Below are 25,897 nucleotides of genomic sequence, written 5' to 3' on the forward strand. Positions count from 1 at the left end.
AAGTTAACACATGTGCACACAAATACACATATATGTAACGTATGGTTTTTTTTCTTCTTTCTTTCACCCTGTAGAAACACTACGGAAGTGCTATTACAGTCTCGGTTGATGTTTTTCGGTTCCTACCTCCCCTGTCATGATTGTAATTTTTCATGGCTATGAATAAACTGTGCTGCCTCAAAGAGGTGCCCACTGAGGTTTACTTGAAAACTGTAACACAGTTTATCAACACTACACCCTGAGGCCAAAAATGTCCGTGTAGCTAAATTTGTCCCAAATCTTCCCGAAACGACTCAAAAAATAAATAAACAAGATTCAAACGTGTTGAAAGACCTTAGAACACATCTTGAGGACACCTAAATCGGAATAAGACTAAGCACTGAAGTGATCCCGGTTAGAAAGACATAAACACAGGACGTTTTTCCTCATTTTGTATCTGGATCTACTCTAATGACTCAAATCTTTATCCTTTCTGTGCCATGATGATAGGTTAGCCTATAGTAACATACTAGGGGTGGTGTTTGGCATATTCTCATCAGTCACATGCACCATGGCTACGGTGAGGCTGGGCCTATTTTAGAGTTTGTGGTTTGCGGCCATCTCAACAAGGAAATATCTACCCTGTGGTATCGGGAGCTTCTTTAAGACACTCGGAGCTTGATGTTTGAAACTATTCTGGAACCAGAGTTCTTTCTGTTGGGTACATTTACGCACGCTTACCCGAAGGTTTTGTAACGCTGTGCAGTTGTGTAAAGCATCGGCAGCCATATTTGAGAAGAGAGGTGTAGAGAGGCCATTAAAAACACACAGTTTCATAATGTATGTTGTCAATTTCTGCAAAGGTGCTATACACCCCATCCTGAAACTGATTCGTCTTGTGGTTGTCGGAGACTCATTTCTCAAACATTCTCCGTCAGATTAATTTATCTGTGAGGAACGGCTGAGATCATTCAGCGGGTGCTTTAAAGTATTCACCCAAAATTATACAAAAAAAGAACAATCCTCCATCAGTGAAGGGGAACACAATACTTTGATATTTTTAGATTTCATAGGAAAAGTGTTTGAGCATTGTGCAGACACGTAGGTTACAATCTACTAAATTAGCTTTACATTTTAGCACTTGAATTACGTCAACACTTCTTTATGGGAGCAATATACCTTGAGGGAAAGAGAGCACATGCGGGAGGGAGGGATATAGGGAGAAGGAGGGCAGAAGGGAGGATTGACTAGGGAGAGCATTTAGTCGACACACTCCTTCACTCAGTCTCTCTCCTGAAAGTGACGTCCACCACTGCACACATTTGCTGCCTGCCAGGTGAGGGAACTTTCACCTTACCTTCTCCTTTTACGTTCTTTTTCCTGGTAAAGAATATTATTTTATTTTCACTTGATTTATTAGTTATTTTCATGTATTGTTAAATAATTGTAACAGATGTGCATCTGTAGTGTAACAGGTGTAACAGAGTTGAGATGCTTTTTTTCCTTTCTGGATTCTTTACTTTAGCTGGATTGATTTTTTAAAAATCAGCTCGCTATATAGTACTGCCAATATTCAAACATTTAGAGGAAATATTTGTTGTTTAGAATTGTGTTGTTACATTGAATTAAGCAGTGAGACATACAATTCAAAGCTGCTTTAAAAAAAAAAAAGATTTACTAAGGCCAGTCTGCAAAGTCTGTTTTTTTTTTTTATTCGTTGTTGTTTTGTTCGTCACAGTATTTGTGTATTTTGTGCTCAGTGTTGTTATGCGGCATGCAGTGATTTAATGTTTCAGCCTGTTACCACCACTGCGTTTTCATTTGTGACTCTTGTTAACCTCCAGTTAAAACCTGCCTCAGTTTCTGTCTGGTTAGTAACTCTCAGGGGATGTTTATTCACGTAAATTGCAATACATACAAGTGCGTTGGTGTATCTGTAATTATATGCCTATGTTTGACATGAGGGAAGAGTAAGCCTTTTCATTTTATGCGTTTTGGCTGGAAGTTTGGCTCAGTTAAATCTGATGTGGGACTACAAAACAACTCAAGTTTCATCTCTCTGACAGTGAAAAGATAAGCTGGCTGTATTCTGCCATTGAATACTTTACCTGAACTGTTTTGTCCAGAGGATGTCACCATTAGTCCGTTTAAAAACCAGGCCTGACAAGATCCCTTCTGGCTGTTTAACCTAAAGGGAATTACTCTTTATACTCGGTAGTTTAAGTTTATATATATATATATATATAACTACCGAGCATAAAGAGTAATATAGGATATGGTAGTTTAAGTTTATATATATATATATATATATATATATATATAAACATATATATATATATATATATATATATATATATATATATATATATATATATATATATATATATATATTTAAACTTAAACTACCCAGCGTAATTCCCAGTGGTGATAGATGTTTCTTATTACAGAGAAAATTAGCATGTAACTTTAAACTGACTGCTTAATTGACAAGCAAGTTAAATGATATTGTCTAATTAAATAGAACATAAACCCCTAACTGAATCATGCAGTGTTTCCATTCGGCAGACCCCCTCCTCTCGGTCACGATGACCCGCACCCTTTGCTTGAGCGTCCTCCTTCTGCTGCTGGCCCTCTCCTGTCCCACTGGTGCTGAACCTCGGCGGGCCGCGTCCCCTCAGCGCAGGACGGCTCGTGCACCAGCCGCCAAGGTGCGTTTGGCGGGCAACTCTGCGCGAGAACCGTACGAAGGGCGCGTGGAGGTGCTGCACAACAACACCTGGGGGACCGTCTGCGACGATGAAGTGGACATCAAGATGGCCAACGTGGTGTGCCGAGAGCTGGGTTTCCAGAGTGGTGTAACGTGGGCACACAGCGCCAAGTATGGAGAAGGAGCAGGTGAGAGCTCTTCCTGTAGCAAACGATAATTAAGCCAGGAGACATTTTATTGAAAAAAGGTCAGATGTCACCATTTTACAGTTGGCCAAAGCCAAACCGATCTTGTGAGTGTAAAACAAGCTATGACAGACCTTTGACATGGGAAACCACAGGTGTAATTAAAGATGTTAGTAAGAGCTCTGCACTGTGCATGCTGGATCATGGACAATGCTTACTGACAAACTTGATCACAACAGAGCCATCAATAATGGTATGAATTACACCTGTGCTCTACCTGTCACCTCAAGTCAAAATGCTGCTCTGAAGAAGGCCTGTTGTATTATCATCGTCATTTATTAGACTTAAGATGGCTTAGACTCTCACAGGATTTCCTATTAAACCAGTTTATCGCAACCTGTCTCGTGCAAAACTTCAATGCTCCAGTGTGTTTCCCAGACAACACACTAAATGTAAGGCTTCATGAAAAGACCACCAATTAAGACATCCAAAATAACTAACATCATAAAGTGACAAAGATAACTTGTTGTGGGATTGGAGTCTACATCTCGTTAAGGTCGCCTGGCAGGCTGGCAGAGCAAATATATGGGCCAAAAGGGGGCATTTGCTTTAGAATAATGACAGCATTCGCTTGCCAGAGTTGTGCAACACTTGCTGTGGTTTATGGACATTCTTTACTGCTGCTTTTAAATCCAAATTAAAGAGAAGGTTGAATGCATTCAAGCAGCAGGATCTACACCACCCTGCCTTGTAAAATACTGTGTATCTACCGCTAAACACGCCGCTAAGGTGCAACCTTAAATCAGCGTGCCAGTAAAAGTCAAGTATTAGGTGTTTAGGAACTGAGCAGCCCTTGTGTAGATGCAATGCCCCGTCTGTCTATTGAACAATCAATGAAAGTCACACTGAATAAAGTAATAATTGTTTATCCTCTCAAGGCCCAATATGGATGGATAATGTACGCTGTGATGGCTCAGAGAAGTCCTTGAAGGACTGCAAACACAACGGTTGGGGGGTGAATGACTGTAAACACTCTGAGGACTTGGGGGTGGTGTGCACCCCCGAGCGATGGCTGAACCTGACAGCCAGTAGAGGCCACGCCCCTTCTGCTGCCAGGCCCCACGGCAGCCCTGCTGCTCAGTGGCAGGGCGCTGTGGCTACCCGTAGGCATCCAGGATATGGCTATCATGGAAATGGACATCAATCTGAGATCCCCAGGTTCCAAAGACACCACCAGGTACAGCAGTTTAATTCGAGTACATCTCTATGTTATTCTCAATAAGACATGTAACAATAGTTGTGATGTGCATCTGCCCAAAGGGTCACAGTAAGGTGCAAATCGAGGAGGTCCGTCTCCGTCCCATCCTCATGGCTACCAAGAGGAAGAGCCTAATCGCAGAGGGTGTGGTGGAAGTGAAGCATGCTGGGAGATGGAGGCAGGTTTGCGACCTGGGTTGGAGTCTCAACAGCAGCCGAGTTGTGTGTGGGATGCTCGGCTTTCCAGAGGCTACTCAGCACAATTTAAAAACATACAAGTGAGTATGATTATTTTACTGTCAGCTGCACTGAGAGCAACACATGTCATCTCTATGAACTCAGGTTATTAGATTACACTATTGATTGTAGTTCAGAAGGGCAATATGCTTGCCATTTATCCACTTTGAGTAAAAGCCTTTTGTTGGGCTTATCTTCCTCTCCCAGACACTTCTGCCCTGTGTCCCCATTCACTCCCCTCAGCCTCTCTCTCTCTCTCTCTCTGATGCTCTCTCTGATGCTATCTTTGTCTGAGCTTGCAGCTCTCAGACCCACTTTAACTTTTAGATTCCCACGCTGTGGTGTAATATCACAGCTGATTGTGCTTTAACTGTCCCATCGATACCACGTGTGGGACAGAGGTGGCTATTGTAAAGTGGGATGAGGATCTTTGTGAAGCGACTCATCTCATTGGCAGGGCATCCTCTGCAGGATTGAATCAGCCACACATCTCTTCACTTTTACATCCCTCTGTGACAGGCTTCCAGTGTGTGTGTGTGCGTGTGTGTGTGTGTGTGTGTGTTTTAAATGTTTGAAATAGTGTCGCTAATCTAATACTTAAGTCTTGGTAGCAATACTATAACAATACCTCTTTCAATACGAACATAGCAATGTGTTCATTGTGTATTTAACAACACAAGCTTAACTGCTCAGTTTCTCAATTCATCAGTGTTTAATTTGGCCTTAAAATAAAGAAACCAAAGGAGAACTTTCCTAAATAGTTAGTAAAAGTATATCCAAAACCAAGAAGTAACTTATTAAAGGATAATTAAACAACAATGAGCAAGCTTCTGGCACATTCTGATTCTCAAGACACTTCAAGAAATAGTTTGACACTTTGAAAAATACACTCTTTTGCTTTGTCAAGAGTTAAATGAGAAGTAAAATGATTAGTCTTTAATTTTACAGAGGGGTTTGGTCGGCAGACGTTTTCCGTCTCTAGGTGAAGCGAAGCTAATCGCCAGCTCCGTATTTGACTGAAAGATGAGTGCTATCAATCTTCTCTAACTCTTCACAAGACAACGGTTTCCCCAAAATGTCAAACCATTCCTCCTTTAAAGTGTTACCCAGCCCCAGCATGGATACGTGTCTTCTCTCATGGAAACACTTCTCCAATGAGACATGTACTTAAATGCCTTGTCTACATTCTATATTTCCTCTCTTTATGCTAAAAAAAACCCCACTGACGGTGGATTTTGGAAAGGTTCCGCTTTTCTACCACAGGAGGACCACACATTAGCAGATACTTACTCCATTGCTATTATAAGAATGAATAGTGTCTGACCATTTGCTTTCCTCAGTGGAAGGGGGGACCCAGTTGGATCTGGTTCCTGGAGCGCTGCCGGCGTGGTGATTCACAGCAAAACTATTCCTTCCCTCTTTTGGCCGGGGTTATTCTGACTCAACTGGCGACACGCCGCAACATCTGCTTGGTTCTGTAGGTGCTAGATTCCTCTTTGGACTGAAAAGATGTAGCCGTTTAGGGGGTAACAAAGTTGTTTTATAGGCGTTCCTAATATTTTACTGACTTTACAAACATCCCTATTGGAATCATTGAAAGGATTTCTGCTTTGCCCTTGAATTAAACCATCTACGCTGGACTCTGTTATTTGGAACCCAGCGACGCTATAACTGGATTCCATTGTTGGAGGAGGGCATCATCAGGAATCATATCTTCCGTAATAAAAGATCCTCGGTATGAGCTGTGGTGAATCAACCTGGCCAGACTCTGTACAGGATCATTTATTAGACCATAGCTTTCCCGCATTGCGGGTGTGGTGCTTTTTATGCCTCTCTTTGATTTTCTATCGCAGTACAGATTCCCCACTTAATGCCAACAATGGGAGATGAGAATTACAAGTAATAGTTGCGTGAGGAATAAGATGAGTGCATTTATATGGATGTCACATACGAGATTTGGCAGCTCACCAAGAAGGGAGATATGACAGAGGAGGACAGGGCTGCTGTAGCTTGACGGACTTGGCCTGAAGCCTGCGGGGAATCTGCTCAGTGTTGTTTTTAAATCTCCTCCTTAAGCTAAAGGAAAAGCAACTTAAACAATAGCACAACTTGGGCTCTTTTAGTCTCCAACCGAAGCCACAAGAAAGTTCTTATCCAACATATGTGCTTCTAAATGTACAGTGAACAGTTTGGACGGGCGTATGCCGTTATGAGGCCTTTTTCATTGTGTGTGTGTGTGTGTGTGTGTGTGTGTGTGTGTGTGTGTGTGTGTGTGTGTGTGTGTGTGTGTGTGTGTGTGTGTGTGTGTGTGTGTGTGTGTGTGTGTGTGTGTGTGTGTGTGTGTGTGTGTGTGTGTGTGTGTGTGTGTGTGTGTGTGTGTGTGTGTGTGTGTGTGTGTGTGTGTGTGTGTGTGTGTGTGTGTGTGTGTGTGTGTGTGTGTGAAGTATAAGGCTCTGGCTTGGAAGCGGTTGTGACTTGATACATCTTGGTCTGCCTGTCCTGGGTATGACCTGGTCTTTAGCTGTAGCCTCAGATGCTGTGCTGGTTGGAACCACGATGATGTGCCTGTTTCCAAATCTGTACCTGTTTTCTATCTCCACGGATGCAAACATGTTTTTTAGTGATAACTCAAATTATCTCAGTACTTGTTTTTCAGGATGAAACCGTATCTTTGTTATTTTATCGGGATGTTTATGTACAACGTACAGTCACAACCAGAAGAATACTTGGAATACAGGTGAAGCTGTTTTAGCCTTTACTTATGGGGTAATTGTAAGGATTGCCCTCTAACTGAAATTGCCACTGTAATTATAATGTACAAAATGTCAGCAGAGTTAAAGAGAAACGATTGGGTGCGAGACAATTTGATGTTCAGTTTTCATGTGACATAGTCCACTGAAACGGTTGCCAGAAAAGCTTAGGCTTGTATTGCATGGTTTGACCATATTTAGCCAGTGACACTCCCCCCTGTTTCTCCTCCTACTCCGAGTCTCACAGTCCATTCTTAGAAATCGCGGACCATGCCATGCCTCTCGCCTCCGCGTGTCTCTTAGATGAGACTCTGAAGATGCTGTAATTACAGGTTGGTCAGGACCAGGCTCTCATGGGTTTCTGCTGAGAGTGAAAAAAAATACACCCCCAATTATAGCCGTGTGTGTGTGTGTGTGTGTGTGTGAGACATAGTTGACGAAGGAGGAGGAAGAGAGTACCAAGAGAAAGAGGAGATGGAGAGAAAGCACAGGGGCAGCAGTCAGACCAACCAGATTTTCGCTGGCTCGTGTGAAATATGTCCAATTACAGCTGCAGTTTGCAGCGCAGTCCGCTGTGTCAGCAGCTGTCTGTCTTCGTCTGTCACCGTAGTGATTTGGGGACTTAACCGGCATTTTATTTTTAATTATATTTCAGCTGAAATGTTCTTGAGGGTATCATTTTCAGGCTTTTGAGTGACCGAGTCTGGCTTTCCTGTCTGATGTTTATGTGATCTTCCTCAATGACCTTCTCTCTAATTTATTTCACCAACTTTTAATTTCTGAATGCAGGCCGGTGGCTATTTTTGTGATCTGGAACAGACTCAGAAATCGGCTTTCAAAACTGAGTTGAAGCATACGTAGTTCCTAGCTCACTCTGGTCTGCATGGCAACTATTTGAGATGTGAGATCCAATCCAATATACTTCAAGTAGGCAAAATTTATCTTTTGACATATTTCTTGGCAATAATGTTCTCTGTCAAAGAAAAATGTTTCATCTTGACCCTTTTTTCATTTTTTTTATAGTGTTATGTCCACTGTTAAGATATGTCTTGTACTGCAAACAATGTTTTCAAGTGTCTTAATACCTAACCATGGCATGATGGTCATATATTGTAGTTAGTACTCCTGGCATAGTGTATAAAAGGGTCAATGTTTTTAGTTTATGCCAATTTTCTCAGCTATAAATTAGCAAGAACATCAAACTAAACTAAAGTACTATAATGTGATATAATGTTCCCAGGCACCTAAACGTTGTAGATACTATTATAGTTACCCTGATTTAAATCTGATATGTTTTATATATTATTGATTTTTAGCACAGATTTTTAAGTGTTTTTTTAATTAAAAAAAATATATATATATTTTGGCAGATTTGATCTTTTACAATAAAACCAGAAATACAGCCTGTGAGGGTGATGCAACCCAAACAGTGGTGTAAGTCTTTTAACAGGCGGGTGGGACTCCCTATCATTAGCCGCTGTTCTCTTGGCTCAACAACAAGTGCTGGAAACACTGTTTGCATTCTTAAACAAGGCTGATGAATGCTATGGAGGTGGAACACAAACTAATACAGAGGCTGTCAGTTCATTGCATCAGCATACAGCAGTGTGGCTCATACTACCTGTTACCGCTGCATGCGTTTGTATAGAATTAGTTCATAACTAAGAGAAGTTATGTAATTATTTTTATTACATACATTAAAAAGGTGGCATTTAACCATAGTTGTATCTCCCTTGAATGAAGTTCAACATTAGCAAACAGTGCTTCCGTCAAATAAAAGACCTGGAAGCTGAAGATATGATTTACAGCTTGTTGTCGTCTTGTTGGTCTCTGAAGAGGAAAAATGGTTAGCTGATTGGTCTGTGGTGAGGTCACAAACAAGTCGCAGACATGTTTGCCTCCTGGGAAACTGTGTGCGTGCGTGCTGTGTGTGTGCGTGCTGTGTGTGTGTGCTGTGTGTGTGCGTGCTGCAGAGCCACATGGTAGACACATTGAAGATATTTTAGTATAATTCTAGAATAAGTGTGAAATGCTATACGTGTCAGCAAATCTTGTGACCCTACATACTTAGAGCCCTGCATGTGATTTAAAATTAGGGGATTTTATTTACAGATGTTTGTAATATTTGTACCCCAAATGGGGCTGAAAACAACCTGAAGACCATTTGAAAAGGGTTGTTCCAAAATAGCATAATTTGCAAAACATCTCTATTTGTTAAATGATTGCTGACATGAAAGAACGCACATTTATATTTATTAAAGTATTTTTCCTCACCAAATATTAATATTTTTGATAAGAGGTCTCTTTGAGCTCACCAACAGCATCAGGGAAAAGGTTGTTATGTGATTTTGGAAAAGTGTTCAGTCAGCAGTCTTCACACAACCATTCACATAACATCATGTGAAAGACAATGCTGCTTTTGATTCTTAACATCCTCAGTTTGTTTTTAAGTTTTTTTTTTGCTTTAGCACGGGAATGTGTAGAGTTCATGTTTTGAAAATCAAATATTTATCTACCTGTGCTTTCATACAAATATTCTTAGACATGTCTGTTTCCTTAAAGAGGAATGGCACTAGAATCAGCATGGGAGTATTTTTAATTATATTTTTATTTTTTACTTACCACAACAAAATGAAAACCAGTTAAGCCTCCCCCACCTGTGATGCCATGCTGATATACAGCTCTACAGAGATGGAAAATATGTGCTTGATTCACTGTACAAGGTATTCTAATGGGAACTCCACCTCACCGGCTCATTTTGATGAGTGTCTTTGGAGTAAATATTATAGGCTAGATATTCTGCACAATGGTTGGACAATATGGCGGCTGACACAAACAAGTGGTAGTCGAATAAGAATTTATTTGGTCGAAGTCAGCCCTAAATGTTAGTCTCTAAAGTATGAACTTACATTTTTAAATCATTTGTGTATCTGTGATGTATACCAATAATGGCCCCTTTAAAACATCATTCAGTGTGCTATGTGTTTCCTGTGTGGTGTTTTTTTAATGTCTGTGATGGTGCCTGCCCTTTGCAGTGGTTTGAGGATGAACTGGCTCGGTCTGTGTGGCATGTCTGCTCTGCGTGTCTGCCAAGAGAACAGAAGGCTTTTCTCTCCACCGCTCTGCCAAGTCAGCCAGTGCACTTGATGCATACATCTCTATTTGGTTCTGGCATTTTCTCGGATGTGCAACATGCTGCCAGAGTTTTTGTTTGTATATCATGCTCGGTCAAACCCTGTGTGTTTTACCAGAAATGTTGCAGCCTTTAGAGGTTAGCGAAATAAATAAATGTTAATCCTTTTTTAGTTCCTACATCCTGTAGTTAGTACAAAGCTCTGGAATATTGCAACATGGAATGCTGCAGCTACTGATTTAAAAGGGTCAATGTTTGGTTTAAAAGGCAAGTTCCTTTTTATTTTATGTAATTCTGGGTAATTTAGATAAAACCAGCAGCACATTCCTGGAGTTGGTGACAGGAAGTACTGTTGCCTTCGGAACATATGATACACCGGCCACTTACTCTCAACATGAATAGAGTAAAAAGCAAGCATCCCACATTCCAGAAGGAAGTATATGCTACTGAACCTATGAAGCAAGAAAGGGAGACGGAAAGTGAAGTTGCTGAAAGAGAACATGAACAACGTATTCTTCCTTGAACTAACCAGTCATCTGCATCAATATATCTAACTTTACACTCACCACGAAGCCGCACGCATAGCTCATCCTGGTTCTATATACACACAATATAAATGGAGCTGTATGATTCATCCTTTTGATAAGGCCTTTGTCTGAGCTGTAACTATTTAAAGTCATCACCAAGTGCCCCAGCAAGAAGGCCCTTCTCGTAATAGGCAAGTTGGTGTGTATGTGTTTGTGCCGCTACTCGTTGCGGCATCAATCCCTGTGTGGCCTGGTTACATATAAAACAAACAGCAGATGTTACAGTATATCCCACAGTCATTACCACTTTGCACAAGAAACCAGTGACCAGGTCACCTCACAGGGAGAGATGTGTTTGTAACCTTAGCAAATATACAGAACTAACATCTGTTCTTTGGTTCCTTTACAGGAAAATATGGGATACCAAGGTTGCAGATCCTTCAACAAGGTAATAAAAAGACAACCATTCCTCATGTTTCTGAGCTATATTTGACATCACTCATTTTATAACTCTGTGAGATACTGTCCGCAATCCCGAGTTGAACTTCATTTAAAGCCCCCGAAAACCTCAATTTCTTACAATATATGATGAGGTCCTACATAAACACAACTTTGTGTGCACTAATCAGAGTTGAATTCAAATGTGATTAAAATGTTGGTTGTTGTTATGTTGCCATAACATGGTAAAACAAGTCTGATCAAACCAAACTCACACAGTTGTGATTAAACAGATTCACCTTTATTACTTTTTGAATGTTATATTCTTAATTAAACATTATTAAGAATGTTTTTCTCTGAACTTTAACTTTGATTGTTTCTAAGTAATGAATATTAAATGTTATTGAGAGTTACAAAAGATTGTCAGGAGCTTTAAGAATATATGACCACAAACTTTCTATTCTTTCTAGATTGAGCATCATGTCAAAGAAGAAGGGATTCTGGGTAGAAAAGGTTCACTGTCTGGGTACTGAGAACACCCTGTCGGAGTGCCTCGCTCAGCTGTCCATCCCCCGTAGTCCCAGTCCTTGTAAGAACGGGAGACATGCAGTGGTGAAGTGTGTGCCAGGACCCCAGTTTGCTCGCATCTCCTCAGGAAGACCCCAGGCCCCCTATCCAGTTGTGGTAAGATGAATACAGTCAAGTTCATGAACTTCACATCAGGATAAGACGAGTTATATTCATTCCCTTTGCTGCCCTGTACAGCCCGTGCGTCTGAAGGCCGGCCCCAGGCTGGGCGAGGGTCGCGTGGAGGTGCTCCGAGACGGGAAGTGGGGGACCATCGTGGACCACATGTGGGAAAGACCTGCAGCCAGTGTGGTGTGCAGAGAACTGGGCTTTGGTACTGCAAAGGATGCCCTGCATGGAGCCTTCATGGGTCAAGGTGAGAGAGAACCGCTGTTGCTCAGAGCAAATGCTTTCACATTAAACAGACCGGAAATTCTGGAAAATTCCACATTTAATCTCGACGTTTTAAAGTCTGCAATTTAGATGTTTGAATGTGTTTATCATGCGTCACGGCATTCCAGAGAAGAGAGGGAGATTTTTTCAGTCTTTTGCTTATCTGAGACGCCGCACCCGTCTGCCCTCACTGATCAGATAATGCATGGGCGTCTGTGTTTGTGTGTGCGTGTATATATGTTACCTTGTGAAGCCGCAAATGTGTTAACTTCAGTATCTCCAGCTGTGATTTAAATGAGTCCTGTGCCAGGGCTACCAGCTGCCCAAACACCATGCCCATGTAAACACACACACACGCACACACACACGCACACACACGCACACACACGCACACACACACGCACACACACACACAAGCACACACACACACACACACACACACACACACACACACACACAATGTAACACTATAAGCTATGGTGGTTTCCGTTGGCATTTGGTCACTAAAGCCACAGAAGCAAGCTTTTTATTCACTCACTAAGTTCTGTGGTCTTTTCCCTTCGATTTCAATTTTTCGGCTTTGGTGATGCACGGACTGAAGTCAGTATCCAGCTGTGCCAGTGGTGTCCCCACCCATATGAGATGTGAGAACAGCTTCCCCATGCTTCAGGCTTGGGTGTAGTCTCTAATCATGCTGATTGAGATGAAATGTGGGTGACAGTCTGCTGGTTTAGCTGTTCAGTTGATCAAAGGGTATTTGTGTACGTGTTGGATTAGTCCCGTTACCTTTCAACCTCTTGAATTGGATTTTCTGTAGATGATGTCTGTCATGCTACCTTTCTTTTTGATGAGTCTAACAAGACTAAAATCTGGTTTAGTTGGCTCCTTTTAGGATACTTATATTACATCAGGCTTCACACCTCTTGCCGTCTGGTTTCAATCACCACTGTTAGTCGGTGGGCCAGACTTCCGATTCATGTTTCCAGCAGTCTGAGGCAGAGAGGTGTTTAATTGTCAGGAGGGGCCAAAAAGCTTAACATTTTAGGCCTAAAAAAAGGTTTCCCTGATCTAATCAGGAAGCTACACTTCTGTATGTGCAATACCTGGCATGTATATCTTGCATGGTTGTGTGTATGTAAAATTAGTCTCAGAACTCTAATAAGATGTGGTTTGACAAACGACAGGTTTACGCTCTACTTTTACCTCATATTCTTCCTGTCTTGCTCCTGGAAATGCAGGTTTTCTATACCATGTTTCCTGAGTTGGTGTTTCACTCACTCACACCCTATTTTAGCCTGCCAACAACTGATATAGGTATTTTTATGATCTTGAAATTGTCAATGCCCTTCTGTGTGGTGTTTTGGTGCCTAGTGTAGAGCTCACGGTGCACAGGTGGGTGGAAAGGCACTTAGAGGTGGGCAAAACAAGTTTTTGGTGGAAAATGACTTGAACTAATAGATGTATTTAAATCATTGGATAAATTACGTTTAATATGGATAAATCAGGAACATCAACAAATCATCTGCATTTATCTATTCATTAAAAGAGTATTACATATTAATTTGTACTGTATGAAAAGCTGCTCTTTCAGTTCATTAAATCCCTGCAGATATATGAAGGCATCAAGACATATGTTCATAAATCTTGCTGTGCCAGAGGGCATTATCAACAACGTCCACTTTGTTCACCTCGATAAAATTACATGTAAACGACAACAGAATAAACACACACCCACACACACACACACACCTCTACACACTTCAGACTGGTCGGATATAGCTTAGTATAATTACTGGGTTTCATTAATCCTGCACGTCACAACCTCACCTCCAGTCGAATCGTGACTGAAATAGCATCGGTTTGACGCAATCTTATAAACCGCTTCACCTAATATTGTTTTATTATTTGCTTCTATCATTATTATACTAATTAAGTGTTTTAAAAAAACCACACGACCCGCCTTTGGCTGCAGATTTGTGGTGCTGTATGTTCACAGTGTGGCTGTGACTTGCAGAGCTGCTTCCCAGTGATGAGGCCAGTGATATGACTGGCTGAGATTGTATTTCAGAATCACCACACTCTCTGATCTATATTCAACCTCACCCAGCCCACCAAAATAGCAGGTGAACTTGGAGACGGCCACACAGCCTCTGCGCCCACGACCAACCACTTTGCGTTTCTCGTTGTGCTTGCGCAATAAAACGGCCCAACTTCACATACATATACGTACATGCTCTCGTTTTTCTCAGACACAAAGTGCACACGCACACACACACACACACACGCACACGCACTCGCACACACACGCACACGCACATGCACACACGCACACACGCACACACACAGAAATCTCCCTTTTCATCCGTCTCTGTCTCACACTTACATATACACTGTTATTGCAGGAGGATTGGACTTCAAAGCATCCTTTCTATAACATGGAGCCTGTTAGACATTTTACTGACATATAATTTTCCATGTGCTCGAAGGCCACATAAACACAGGGCTATATGTCGTTGGAAAAGGTCTAAAATAAACTCTTTGATAGAACACACCCTCACTGAGAGACTTCTCGAAGGAATTAATTGTTTAAAATATAGTTTAATCTAAAAGATAATTGACTTTAATGTATTCTTCACATCACACTGAATAACACTCAAGTACAATGGATTTCTCTCAGTATGTGAGAAAAACAATCTTTTCTTCAGTCAGCATGGCAACCAGACCCCACAGAGGCTCGTTGGATTATCTATGATGACCAAATGTGATAGAGGTCCTGGGCGACTGGCTGTGTTTCTGAAGATGGAGGTTAACAGTCTGCCAGTCAGAGACTCTTGCTTCGAATGTGGTCTCTCTTATCAGATTTCCTGAAACACTTGAAACACAACAGGTGGTGTAAACAGAGGAAAAAGAAACATTGTGTTGATGTTGGTTGGCTTCTGCCATCTAAAAGCCCACAGGCAGGAGGATCTATTTACAAACTTACATGATTTTAGCTCTCGGCTAAGACATAGATGACAGAGAGATTTTGTTAGAGGCATAGAAAGAGGCGTTTCATGGAAAGAAAAACTTCACACACAACATTAATGTGCCTAAAACTGAGGATAATTTCAGAGGGGAAAAGAACAGGGTTTCCCTTGTAACCACCAACCAACTATTTATACTATTCTCAACAAGAATGTGACCTATGTTAGCCTGTTTCCATCCTCTTCAGTCAATTTTCTAATCTGTCCAAATGATCTTTGGCATCTGCCAATTTAAATTATATGGTAATTAAGTTCAATCTGTTTCTTGTAAATACTCAATTTAAGCTACCGCATTTATTTTAGGTCTGAATGTTGCTCACATAGCTGTATCTGTCTGTCCATCTTTTACATTTTATGATGACGTTCATTATTTGATCATTTAGGAAATTGATGTCAGGGAGAATTAAATGTACGCTCACCATCAGTGAGTTACATCACAGGGACTTCAACATTGTTATTTTACTGTGTAATTTTGCCCGTGAAGGACACGTATATAGAGTACTATACATACACAAGGGAGTAAAACATCCTGACTGTGTGTGCGCGCGCGCGTGTGTGTGTGTGTGTGTGTGTATAAAGAGTGTGTGACCTGGTTCTTGGAATTTATTTCTATTTTTTCATGGATTTCCCAAACTTAACTGCTCACTGCTCATTTGAGGATCTACCACTGGGCCCTGTGTTTGTCTTGATGCGTTAAACGGTGGGAGTTTGGATCTAGATTGTAGCCTTCACGATGCAGATAGACGGAAGTGGTTTAGCTGTGTCTGCTTCATACGTATGCACCCAGCCATGGTGACCAGTATGGAAGCAGGCCTGCAATCTACCAAAACCAACACAGAGACAGATTGGGTTAAGCTGCAATCTGGTCACTACCATTTCTGTCATCTCCCTTCTCGCCCTTCTTTCTTGGGTTTTCTCTCTTCCCCCTGGTTTTTGTGGTTTTGGTTGTATTTATTTCAATGCTGCCTCGGTCCAAGTTTTCAGTTTGTGACTTTTGTTTTTTAGAAAACAATGAAGCCACAGTTGGTTTTAATTTCCTGCTGTCATTATGGCAGCAGCTGTTTGCTTTTTGTTTCCACCGTCTTCTCTGGTGTTTGGAGATTATCTGGTTTTAAATGGCAAGCGACTACTCGTGAAAGTCTTTTTTTTTGTTGCCACATATTTCGCCAATTTTGCTCACCCAGGCTGGTCTACACACCGTGTTGTTGATGTTGTTGTTGTTGTGCATGAAGCAACAGAATGGTGGTAATGAGGTGTGACCGATCCCTAAAGTAGATGATGGTGTTGCTGCTTGGCTTGTAGGAGCATTGTGTCAAGAGAGATAGGATCTATTCATTGTTAGTATGACGCTATAGAGAAAGCACATTCATGTGAAAGACATACAGAGCCTTGCATGTGTGTGTGTGTGCTTCTTTGTGAGATAAAGTCTGCTAATGCCTTTGTGTCTACGTTGGGTGACCTCAAACTGTGCACAAGAAATATTACCTTCAGTTATGACCATGCTCTTCTGGCTTCTGTATTTCTCTGGTTTATTTAAAACTACCTCTCCTCCTCCCTCTTCAGGTACCGGACCTATCCATATGAACAGTGTCCAGTGCATGGGGTCAGAGAGCTCCATCCTAGACTGCTACTTCCAGGAAGTCCAACCGTGGACATTCAAACACAGCCAGGACGCCTCAGTGCGCTGTAACATTCCTAAAACCGGAATGGAGAACACGGTATGAAAACTACTAATAATATCACGTGACATACACTCATCAGCTTTCCCCGATAAAGCATCACCCATTTAATCCTTAATGGATTTCCAGGTGCGACTTGTTGGAGGTAGAGTCCCATCAGAAGGCCATGTGGAGGTGTTGATGGAGGTTGGGGGTCGTAAGCGCTGGGGCTCTGTCTGCAGTGAGAACTGGGGCATCAACGAGGCCATGGTGTTATGCAGACAGCTCGGCCTGGGCTTTGCTGCCAGTGCTCATCAGGTAACAACCTCCCTGACCGACGCCAAATTCATAACTGACAAGGTGGCAGCAAGCATGCCTTTTTGATCTCTGACTGCAATGCCACTCCTTAATCTGGCTCATTTTTAATAACTTTTATCAGTCTGAAAATCAGTATTTAAATGGATGGTCATGATGTTCTGAATGAACAAACAATGTAATACTCCCATTTCTAAACTAATTTTGAAAATGTCGAACTAGAGTGTTCCGAGGTATCATTCCTCCAAAATGTGTCAAAATCCCATCATCAGTGTCAGAGGTATTGATGAAACACACAGATGAACACATGGAGGCCAATCCATAGTCACAGCCCCTGTATTCACTGGGATGGACAATGAACTATGATACGGCTCATTGACAAGCTGTCTATGTCCCACGCCCTTCCTCTGATAGGAGACCTGGTACTGGCCCGGTGACCCAAATGCAGCTGAAGTGATTCTCAGTGGGACTCACTGTGTGGGCACAGAGCTTTCTATTCAACAGTGTCGCCGCAACAACCACGTTCATTGTCCTCGAGGAGGTGGAACTAAGGCCGCCGGAGTCAGCTGTTCAGACAGTAAGTCGAGCCATCTTCCTGAAGCTCCCCGTATTCTCCCACGGTTCTATATCTAGTTGAGTCCTAACGTAACCCCTCGCATCTGACCTGCTTCAGCGGCACCTGACCTCGTTCTGGACGCCCAGCTGGTCCAGGAGACAGCCTACCTGGAGGACCGACCCCTCCACCTGCTGAGCTGTGCCAATGAGGAGAACTGTCTGTCCTCGTCTGCTGCCAGGATGAACTGGCCTTACGGTCACAGACGCCTGCTGCGCTTCTCCTCCCGCATTATGAACTTGGGTCGATCCGATTTCAGACCAAAATCAACAAGAGAGAGCTGGACATGGCACCAGTGTCACAGGTAGAGCATCCCACAGGAGTTCATGAGTGTTACAGTGCTTAGGTTGTTGCAATGGAAAGAACTGTTTTAGTACTTAGTATAAGTGGGATGTTGTGGTTGCCCTTGTGGTAAAACGTGTTTTTTGGGAACACTAGTTTTGAGTCCTGGATACAGGTGAGCTGTGTTTTTTTTAGGCTGTCAAAAACACCTGTTCCTCGTACAAAAAATGCTTTTAGGGGCATTAATGACATAAATCTCTCCACGTTTAGTACTTAGTTATATTTAATGTCTGTGTAATACAAAGCACAGGCTAGCCCATGCACAATCAGGTCCATTTCAGTTTGTTACAACAACACATCAGAGCTATAGATGTGTGTTTCAAAGCCCTCTATTCACTCAGAACGAATAAACAGCCCAACGAAGCTGGGGCTAAAACAAGCTTCTGTGAGAGGTTTTTACGGTGACACCCACGCTCATGTTCAAGCAGTGAGGTCACTAGGATACGAGCCATAGGGAGCCAGTGTTCAGTTAGCGTAAATGCACACACTCATAGACGTGCAGACACACACACACACACACACACACTCACACACTCACACACACACGCACACACACACACTCTCACCTGGACTTTCCTTTCTGTCATCCCAGGCACTACCACAGCATCGAGGTGTTCACACATTACGACCTGCTGACTCTGAATGGAACGAGAGTTGCAGAGGGACACAAGGCCAGTTTCTGTCTCGAGGACACGTATTGCCCTGACGGTAATATTCACCACTATTCATGAGTCCCAGTGAAATACTCTCCCATTAGTAACAGGAAATTAATATTAATAGTTCAGCTTGTGCTATTTAGATTTGTATTTTGTGGTTAATGTTTTATATCACTGCTGTTGTTGTTTGTTCACTCTCCATTTACTTGTTATATCATGGATGAAATAGCACATTTGAAGAAACGGAGTTCATATGTAGTCTGATGCAATTCAGAAAGCTAAAGGCTCTTAGAAATGACAGGGAGTGCTGGGCATTAAATGAGCTTTGATGCTGTGATTGATAATGCTATTGGTGTGTGTGTATTAGGACTCCAGAAGCGGTTCTCCTGCTATAATATGGGTGATCAGGGTATCTCTGTGGGATGCTGGGATACGTATCGCCATGATATCGACTGTCAGTGGGTCGACGTAACGGATGTACGACCAGGAGACTACATCTTCCAGGTCACAAGTCAATTTATATTTCCCTCCTCTCCCCTTTTGCCCGTTTGGGTACATTTTAAGATATATATTTGTTTCACGTCATGTAAATCAAGTACCATTAACATTGTGTGAAATATGCACATTTCTTTCTCTTGCAAAGAGTCAGATGAGAAGATATATGCCGCCCTTATGTTTGTACAGTAAATATGAAACTACTGCCAGAAGCCAGTGAGCCTCGCTTCGCACTACAAACAACTTCCAAGCAGCTTCGGTGCAGTGAGGAGTGGTGTTCTGTCTTTTCTTTTGGAGTTTCCACTGGTTACTTGTAACTATGGGGATGATAAGACTCTAACTGCACCAAGCCAAGAAATAGTCCGACACATAATCCCTCATTAAACAATGGCGGGAAGTCTTTACCCTTATGTTTTCATACGCATTAAGCAAACAAGATATTATATGCTGATATTCATTCATATTTAGCATATAGGTATGAGAGTGATATCAATCTTCTCCTCTAACTTTCAAAAAATCAAATACACAATTGATATATGACATATTTTCAAAGATTCAGATTCAGCAATCAATTATTAAAAATAAAAAGACTGGCTTGCTTGTTGGGAGACTGTAATCCCGTCCAATCATTATATTTGCGATGAAAGCTGCAGGTAATGAGAAAAAGGTTCACAGGATCTTAAGGTGGACCTCCGTCTATTTCAGTAAAACCTCAATTATCACAGTCATCACCTCAACATGCCTCTGTCTGTCATTACTTTGACCCAGGTCATTCAGTCAAGTCATTGTGGCTGCTAGGCTCAAACACATCAAGGACTCACTTTCCCATTATCATCCATTTCCAGTTCAGACTACTGATCCCACCATGTATGCAGCAGCTCTCAGATCGCATGCTGCCAATTACCTCCCAGCTGTGGCAGATTGGTTACAGTGTAACTGGCTGTCTGATAATTACTGCTGTCACCCTGGTAGTCTGAGAGGTCACCCTGTCTATGTAATTACACTTCTCTACTCTCTATTGAAGATGGATTTATTTAATTTACTCGTAACACACAGGAAACACATACAGAGGCATAAATGTACGTGCTGACTATGTATTTTAAGCATGTTGAGCGGGGTATAATTATAAAGTCGTACATTGCTCCAGCACAATGTTGAGGCGGAGGAAATAAGGAATGAATGATAGGGAACAGAATGGGAGAACAAAATTGGAAGAACTACTGAAGGTGAAAAGGTCATGGTCATTTGAGGAGAAAAAACTAATTTAACTGAGAAGGACAAGAGTGGGGAAAAAAAGGAGAAAACGCAAAGAAAGCCAAGCAGAGAGTTAGTTATTCAACAAGGCTGCAAAATTGGAAAAATATAAACATCTTTTGGAACAGCTTTCCTCTCTACTGGGTTCTTTCATTTGTCTCTTAAAATGCATATGATGCCTGACTTATCTGATCCTGAGCTTCAGAAGGATTCAGCAGACCTACCCTTGAACCACCCACTGCTAATGAAACACACCAATTACCCAAATTAACTATTGCTTCCCTTTAGTCAAAGTCCCCCCTTCCATTAGCAACGGCTAATTTGCCACCAAGGAATTTCCTCCTGCCCTGTTTTTTATTTTTATTGCCACTTTCTCACTGAGCAACACATTCTACCACTGAACCGGTCCTCTTCTCACCAGAGAACTCAGCGGAGTCCAACACTGTAATTTACCTTGAACAATTAAGAGACAGCTTTTGTGCATTCACTAAGTTGTTTTGCCTTTTTTGGTGTAGTTCGCCTTCGTTCTCCCTGTAGCTGTTTGTAACATGTACTTAAAGTGGGTGCAGCAGTTTACAGAGCAGCTATTAGAGTAAATGGCTCCTCAGTATTATCACCAGACCACATTAACAGAATGGTTGTATCAGCAGTTATGGAGCTGCTCTGCAAATGACAGACTATTAGTATGGTGTATGGCAGCACTCACACTGTATCAGACATATAAACATGCTTATGCATAACTACGCTATTGCAACAGACTTCAATTTCAGTCCAATTCAGTCCTTATTATTTATTGCATACCTATGTTGCTGTGACGAGCAACCACATTCCATGACTTCAGCTGTAAAGTTTCATAACCTCTTATGCAGCCAGTTATCGTGTTTTGTGTAGGCAGAAGCGTCTTTGTTACATGTTTTCATACAAGTTATAAAGTATTTTACGATGAGCTTTCCTTAAAGATCTACCAGTATGTTTCGTGCTTTGCGTGGTAAAAAGCAAGTGTTTTACCGCCACTTGTTATTCAGTCCATATGCTTAGCTGGTGGCAACCAAGTGAACATCATTCCGAGTATCCTTTCAAAAATAAATACTGTACGGAAAAGTCATCCAGCTTTAAATAGATGAGAAAGGGATTGACTATAACAACAATACCAACCACGAGTGCTGTTTAATAAGAGGCCCTCTAACAATTTTACGTCCAACTACTCTTTATTTCAAATGTCTTTCTCGTGTGCAGTGAGGGGAGACTTAGTCCCCCTGCTGCTGATACAGTAATAGATGAAAGTGAGGACATTGAAGAGAAACATTATCCCTTTTTCTTAATGAATGTTTCTTTGATTAAGTATGCAGCTGCAAGTCACGAGGTCAGAAACATTGTGACATTGAATCGTTGGTATCCTGTCGTCTTGCAGGTGGAAGTCAACCCCTCGATGGACATGGCGGAGTCTGACTTTATGAACAATGTCATGAGATGTCGGTGCAAATACGATGGCCACAGAGCTTACATGTATGGATGTCATGCAGGTGAGGACAGAAAAGCCTTTTCCTCTTCCTCATGTCATCTTAACTTTTCCCCTCCTCTGTCACTCACTCTTATGTTCTTTTTTCCATAATAGGTGATGCATACAGTGCAGAGATTGAGGACCTGTTTGAGCACCAGAGGCAAATCACCAACAACTTTGTGTAGCCGACCCCGGGGCCCTGTGCAGAGGCCTTCCAATGGGGCCCAGAGACGAATCAGGGTAGGCTGAGGTCGATGGCCCCAGGCCCTTGGGACCATAGGACCCACAACATACCGACAACATACAAAATGGCGCCTGATCACCTCCTCGGCAGATGTGGATACAATATTCATAAGCGCATCATATCACAGCAAGCGACCATTGTAGAGACTCCATTGACAACAAGAGGGGAACAGTTGCCAGACGGCTCAACATGCTTTTTACTCTAGTTAAGCAAGAAGATTTTGGATATTGATTCATACTATACAGATGTTTGTGAATGTGGACGACTAACTAGTTATTCAAAACATTTACGCATTAATGACCTTAATGTCGCTATAACTAATCTGTCACAAAGACAACGGGGAAGACGGTGCTATTGGGAAATCTTATTCCCAATCTAGAAGATAAGAAAATCTGAGAAAGAAAATTATAATTTTGTGAGTTTGTGTAATTTCAGTTGCAAAAGGCTGATTTAATGCACATCAACGCAAAAGTACTATAATTTAATAATTTGCTCTGTTGGCATTAATTTACCCAAATTGTTGAATTTTGTAACTGTTGACCTTTTACATTACTCCAATATTGTTGCTCTTTAACAATAGTGTATGTTGTTATATTAACCTCACTACATTTCAGGTGAACAGTGTTGTACAATGCATTGAGGTAGTTTTCTTTCACAGTTAATTAGGTATTTTATTATTGCTTTGGTTTTAACAAAACCATTGTTTTATGAAAGTGTAGTTATGCTACGATGTTTTGCTTCTCATCTAGATTAGAACAGATCAAATTATTGTTTTGTACAGAGCACTTTATCTTTTAAACATCAGTATTCTAGTTTTGCCCCCATATTCTTATTTATATATATCTTTTTTATTTTTTATTAGCCACCAAAATCAATTCTTAGGGTGTTTATCTAAAAACTATCACATTTCAGAAAGTTAAATACAAGTTTTTTTTATTTTCATATCCAATGTATTATTTATGCTGCAACTTTATTTATTCATGGTTTCACACATACACAGCATGCTCAGTAAAGAGTTTGTCAGCTTGCGCTTAATTAACAATACTGAATATTATTAGTTTTTTATGATGATTTCATACAGGACATAGTATTATAACGTTCCCACGAATCATATGAATACTTGTTAATTTATTTTTGTTATTAAAACAACTGTAACTGTAGAGTTTTTCTCTTCCAGACTCTTTGATGGGAGGAAAAAACCGCGTGACAAAACAAAAGTATTGTGGCGGGCTGGGCTTTGAGAACATATAAAAAAACTTTTTATTACGTCTGTTTGGGTTGGACATACGATTACAGTTAAGGTTCAGACTATAGTATGTGCTTCATAAAGAAACACTATGGAATGGTTACTTCAGAAAGAACGAGAATCTGGATTTCCATCTTTACACAAACTACAATAAATATTCTGAGAGATTTAGTGAGGGAGACGGTGATTGAAAGAAAGATTGAGATAGTTAAACAGAAAGAGACAAAGGGATGAACTTTGGAGAAAGAATTATGCAGACAGACACTTTTTACTACCAGAGCTGCCTTTTTGTAGGCAGCTGTACGGAGACCACAAGCCGACATTTTCAGCTCCCCGACGAGAACAACATGTTTGTCTGGGAGAAAAAAATAAACTCCTAAATTCACGCTCCAACACAGTTAAGAGGGGCCTTATTTTTACTAAAGCTGGGCCTGCTAAAATATACTGCATCCCTCCACACTTTGCTAACGCGTTAGCTCCACACCAAACAATGATGCGACTCCGTTGTCTTTACAACATGGAACTTGTGTTAATCACGTTGTTTTACCCCATTAATGTGTTTGATGTGTTTGGCTCAATGTCTTAGTGGTTAAACCCGTTTAGATGGTTTTCTAATGGACAGTTTCCAGGACACATTGTGGAAAGGACTAGTCACAAAGTCATAAAGACAACTGCAGGCTAAATTACTTTAGCACATTGTCTTCCTTCTCACTTGGCCTTGATGACTCTTAGAATATTTTGTTATAATCATGCACAAACACAGTCCTATTACTTCAAACGGTTGGACACACTAATGTGAGAAGATGCATCTGAAATTCTAAAATGAGTGTTTGTTGAGATGCTTTTTTTCATTTGTTTGCTTGTGTACAGTGGGTCTTGACATATTACGGTCTGTTCTGTGTGTTATTTAACATTATATGCCATTCCATATCTTAAGTTGGTTCATATTAACCACTCTCATCATATTACTGTATTGTATCCATGCTATAGGCATAGCACTGGGACATTGTTTTCCATGGCCAGTTATGCTTTTTTATTTTTTCATTAAAGCTGAGAGTGTGAGCTACAAGGTGCTTATCTACAATCATATTTATAGAAAGCAGTGCTCTCAGGGACTTTAACCTCATCAAAAGATAACACAAATAATATTTCATATGATGTGATATAGGTTGCTCAAAAGTAATCTGTGCCTACATGTGTATGGAGGAGCGTGAGGATAACTGTGGATAGACACTGGCTGAGTCAGAGGCAAATTTCAGTGAAAGACCAAATCACAATCCATTCATTCATCATTACTGTGAATCAATAAAACGTTATCACATACTAAGCTGTCTGCTCCTTCCTGTCTCCTTCTTGCTGCTAAAACATGATGCTGCCGAATATTTGTTGATGAGAAAGTGGCTCGAATTGTTACCCCTGCATTAAGAAGACAGAAGGTGCTTTATTATATGAAGCATTTTCCTTCCACCTGCTCTGATACATGTGAGCTATTTTGTGGGTTGTGATCTAATCTGTTAAAACTGGTTATTCAAGCAATGGGCTCTCAGGTTTTTAGACGCTTCAAGGCCGGAGGAATACTGGAACTTTATTTTACAAGGTTTCCCCCAAAATAATTAAGCTGCCCAAACCTCAACCCTTTCAAGCTGTTAGATGTTCTGTGACTTAATCTTTTGCAAACACTGCACCTCATGGGAACTGAGAAAATATAAGACAAAAAATACACAAAAGTTTCCAGGAATTGAGAAGCAACTTCAAGCATATCAAGGTGGGTGGAGTAATCAGCTATGTCTGCAGAGCAAATTTACTCTCAACAAAAGTCTAATTTGATCACAGCTGTCAAGTCCACCCAGAAAGAAAACAGTGGAGCTGTGAAGTGGTCACTTGCTGGGATGAAACAGATGCTGGGCAAACAGGAAAGGACTATTTGAAGGCAGAGCAGCTGGGTTCACAGAATGTACTCACACACGTTAGGCATCCTTTCAGCATCACCTATTCCTATAAACACACATACTGTGAGCACGTTTGGACATCACAGATAATATAAGGTCTTGAATTTTTTTTCTTCTGTTGAACATTTTAACTGGAGAAGATGCAGGTTGGAGATGAATCCATTTGCTCTTTGTGCAGTTTTACTTGTTTTGTGGAAACATGTCACGGCCCTGGAAAGAGCTCAATGATCTCATCACATTGGCAGACACTGTATCCAAGTGTCAAGGACTTGCTTTAAGAGAATGTGATTTTGTAATTTTGATTACATCTCCAGCGCAGCTTGGACATATGTGGACCATCGTAGGTGAAACCCGAACCAACCAAATCACTAAGATGAATCGGAATAGGAGAAAGAAAATAATTTGAGGTGAAAAAGTTGAGGACATGA

The 25,897-nt window shown here is 41.2% G+C and overlaps 1 protein-coding gene across 1 annotated transcript; it reads left to right on the forward strand.

The window, feature by feature from the left end:
- The first annotated feature begins 1,289 nt into the window (after window positions 1-1,289).
- Window positions 1,290-24,846, forward strand: loxl4 (lysyl oxidase-like 4). The gene is made up of 15 exons (XM_034552794.1): window positions 1,290-1,315; window positions 2,545-2,874; window positions 3,810-4,108; window positions 4,192-4,406; window positions 11,185-11,223; window positions 11,684-11,897; window positions 11,979-12,156; window positions 16,760-16,914; window positions 17,005-17,172; window positions 17,584-17,746; window positions 17,843-18,086; window positions 18,717-18,832; window positions 19,148-19,284; window positions 21,941-22,052; window positions 22,145-24,846. Exons 2-15 carry the CDS (start codon window positions 2,565-2,567, stop codon window positions 22,213-22,215), a joined length of 2,421 nt encoding a protein of 806 aa, XP_034408685.1. The 5' UTR covers window positions 1,290-1,315; window positions 2,545-2,564; the 3' UTR covers window positions 22,216-24,846.
- Window positions 24,847-25,897: the final 1,051 nt, after the last annotated feature.

The sequence above is a fragment of the Cyclopterus lumpus genome, chromosome 15 (genome assembly GCF_009769545.1).
Source record: "Cyclopterus lumpus isolate fCycLum1 chromosome 15, fCycLum1.pri, whole genome shotgun sequence".
Classification (NCBI taxonomy): Eukaryota; Metazoa; Chordata; class Actinopteri; order Perciformes; family Cyclopteridae; genus Cyclopterus; species Cyclopterus lumpus.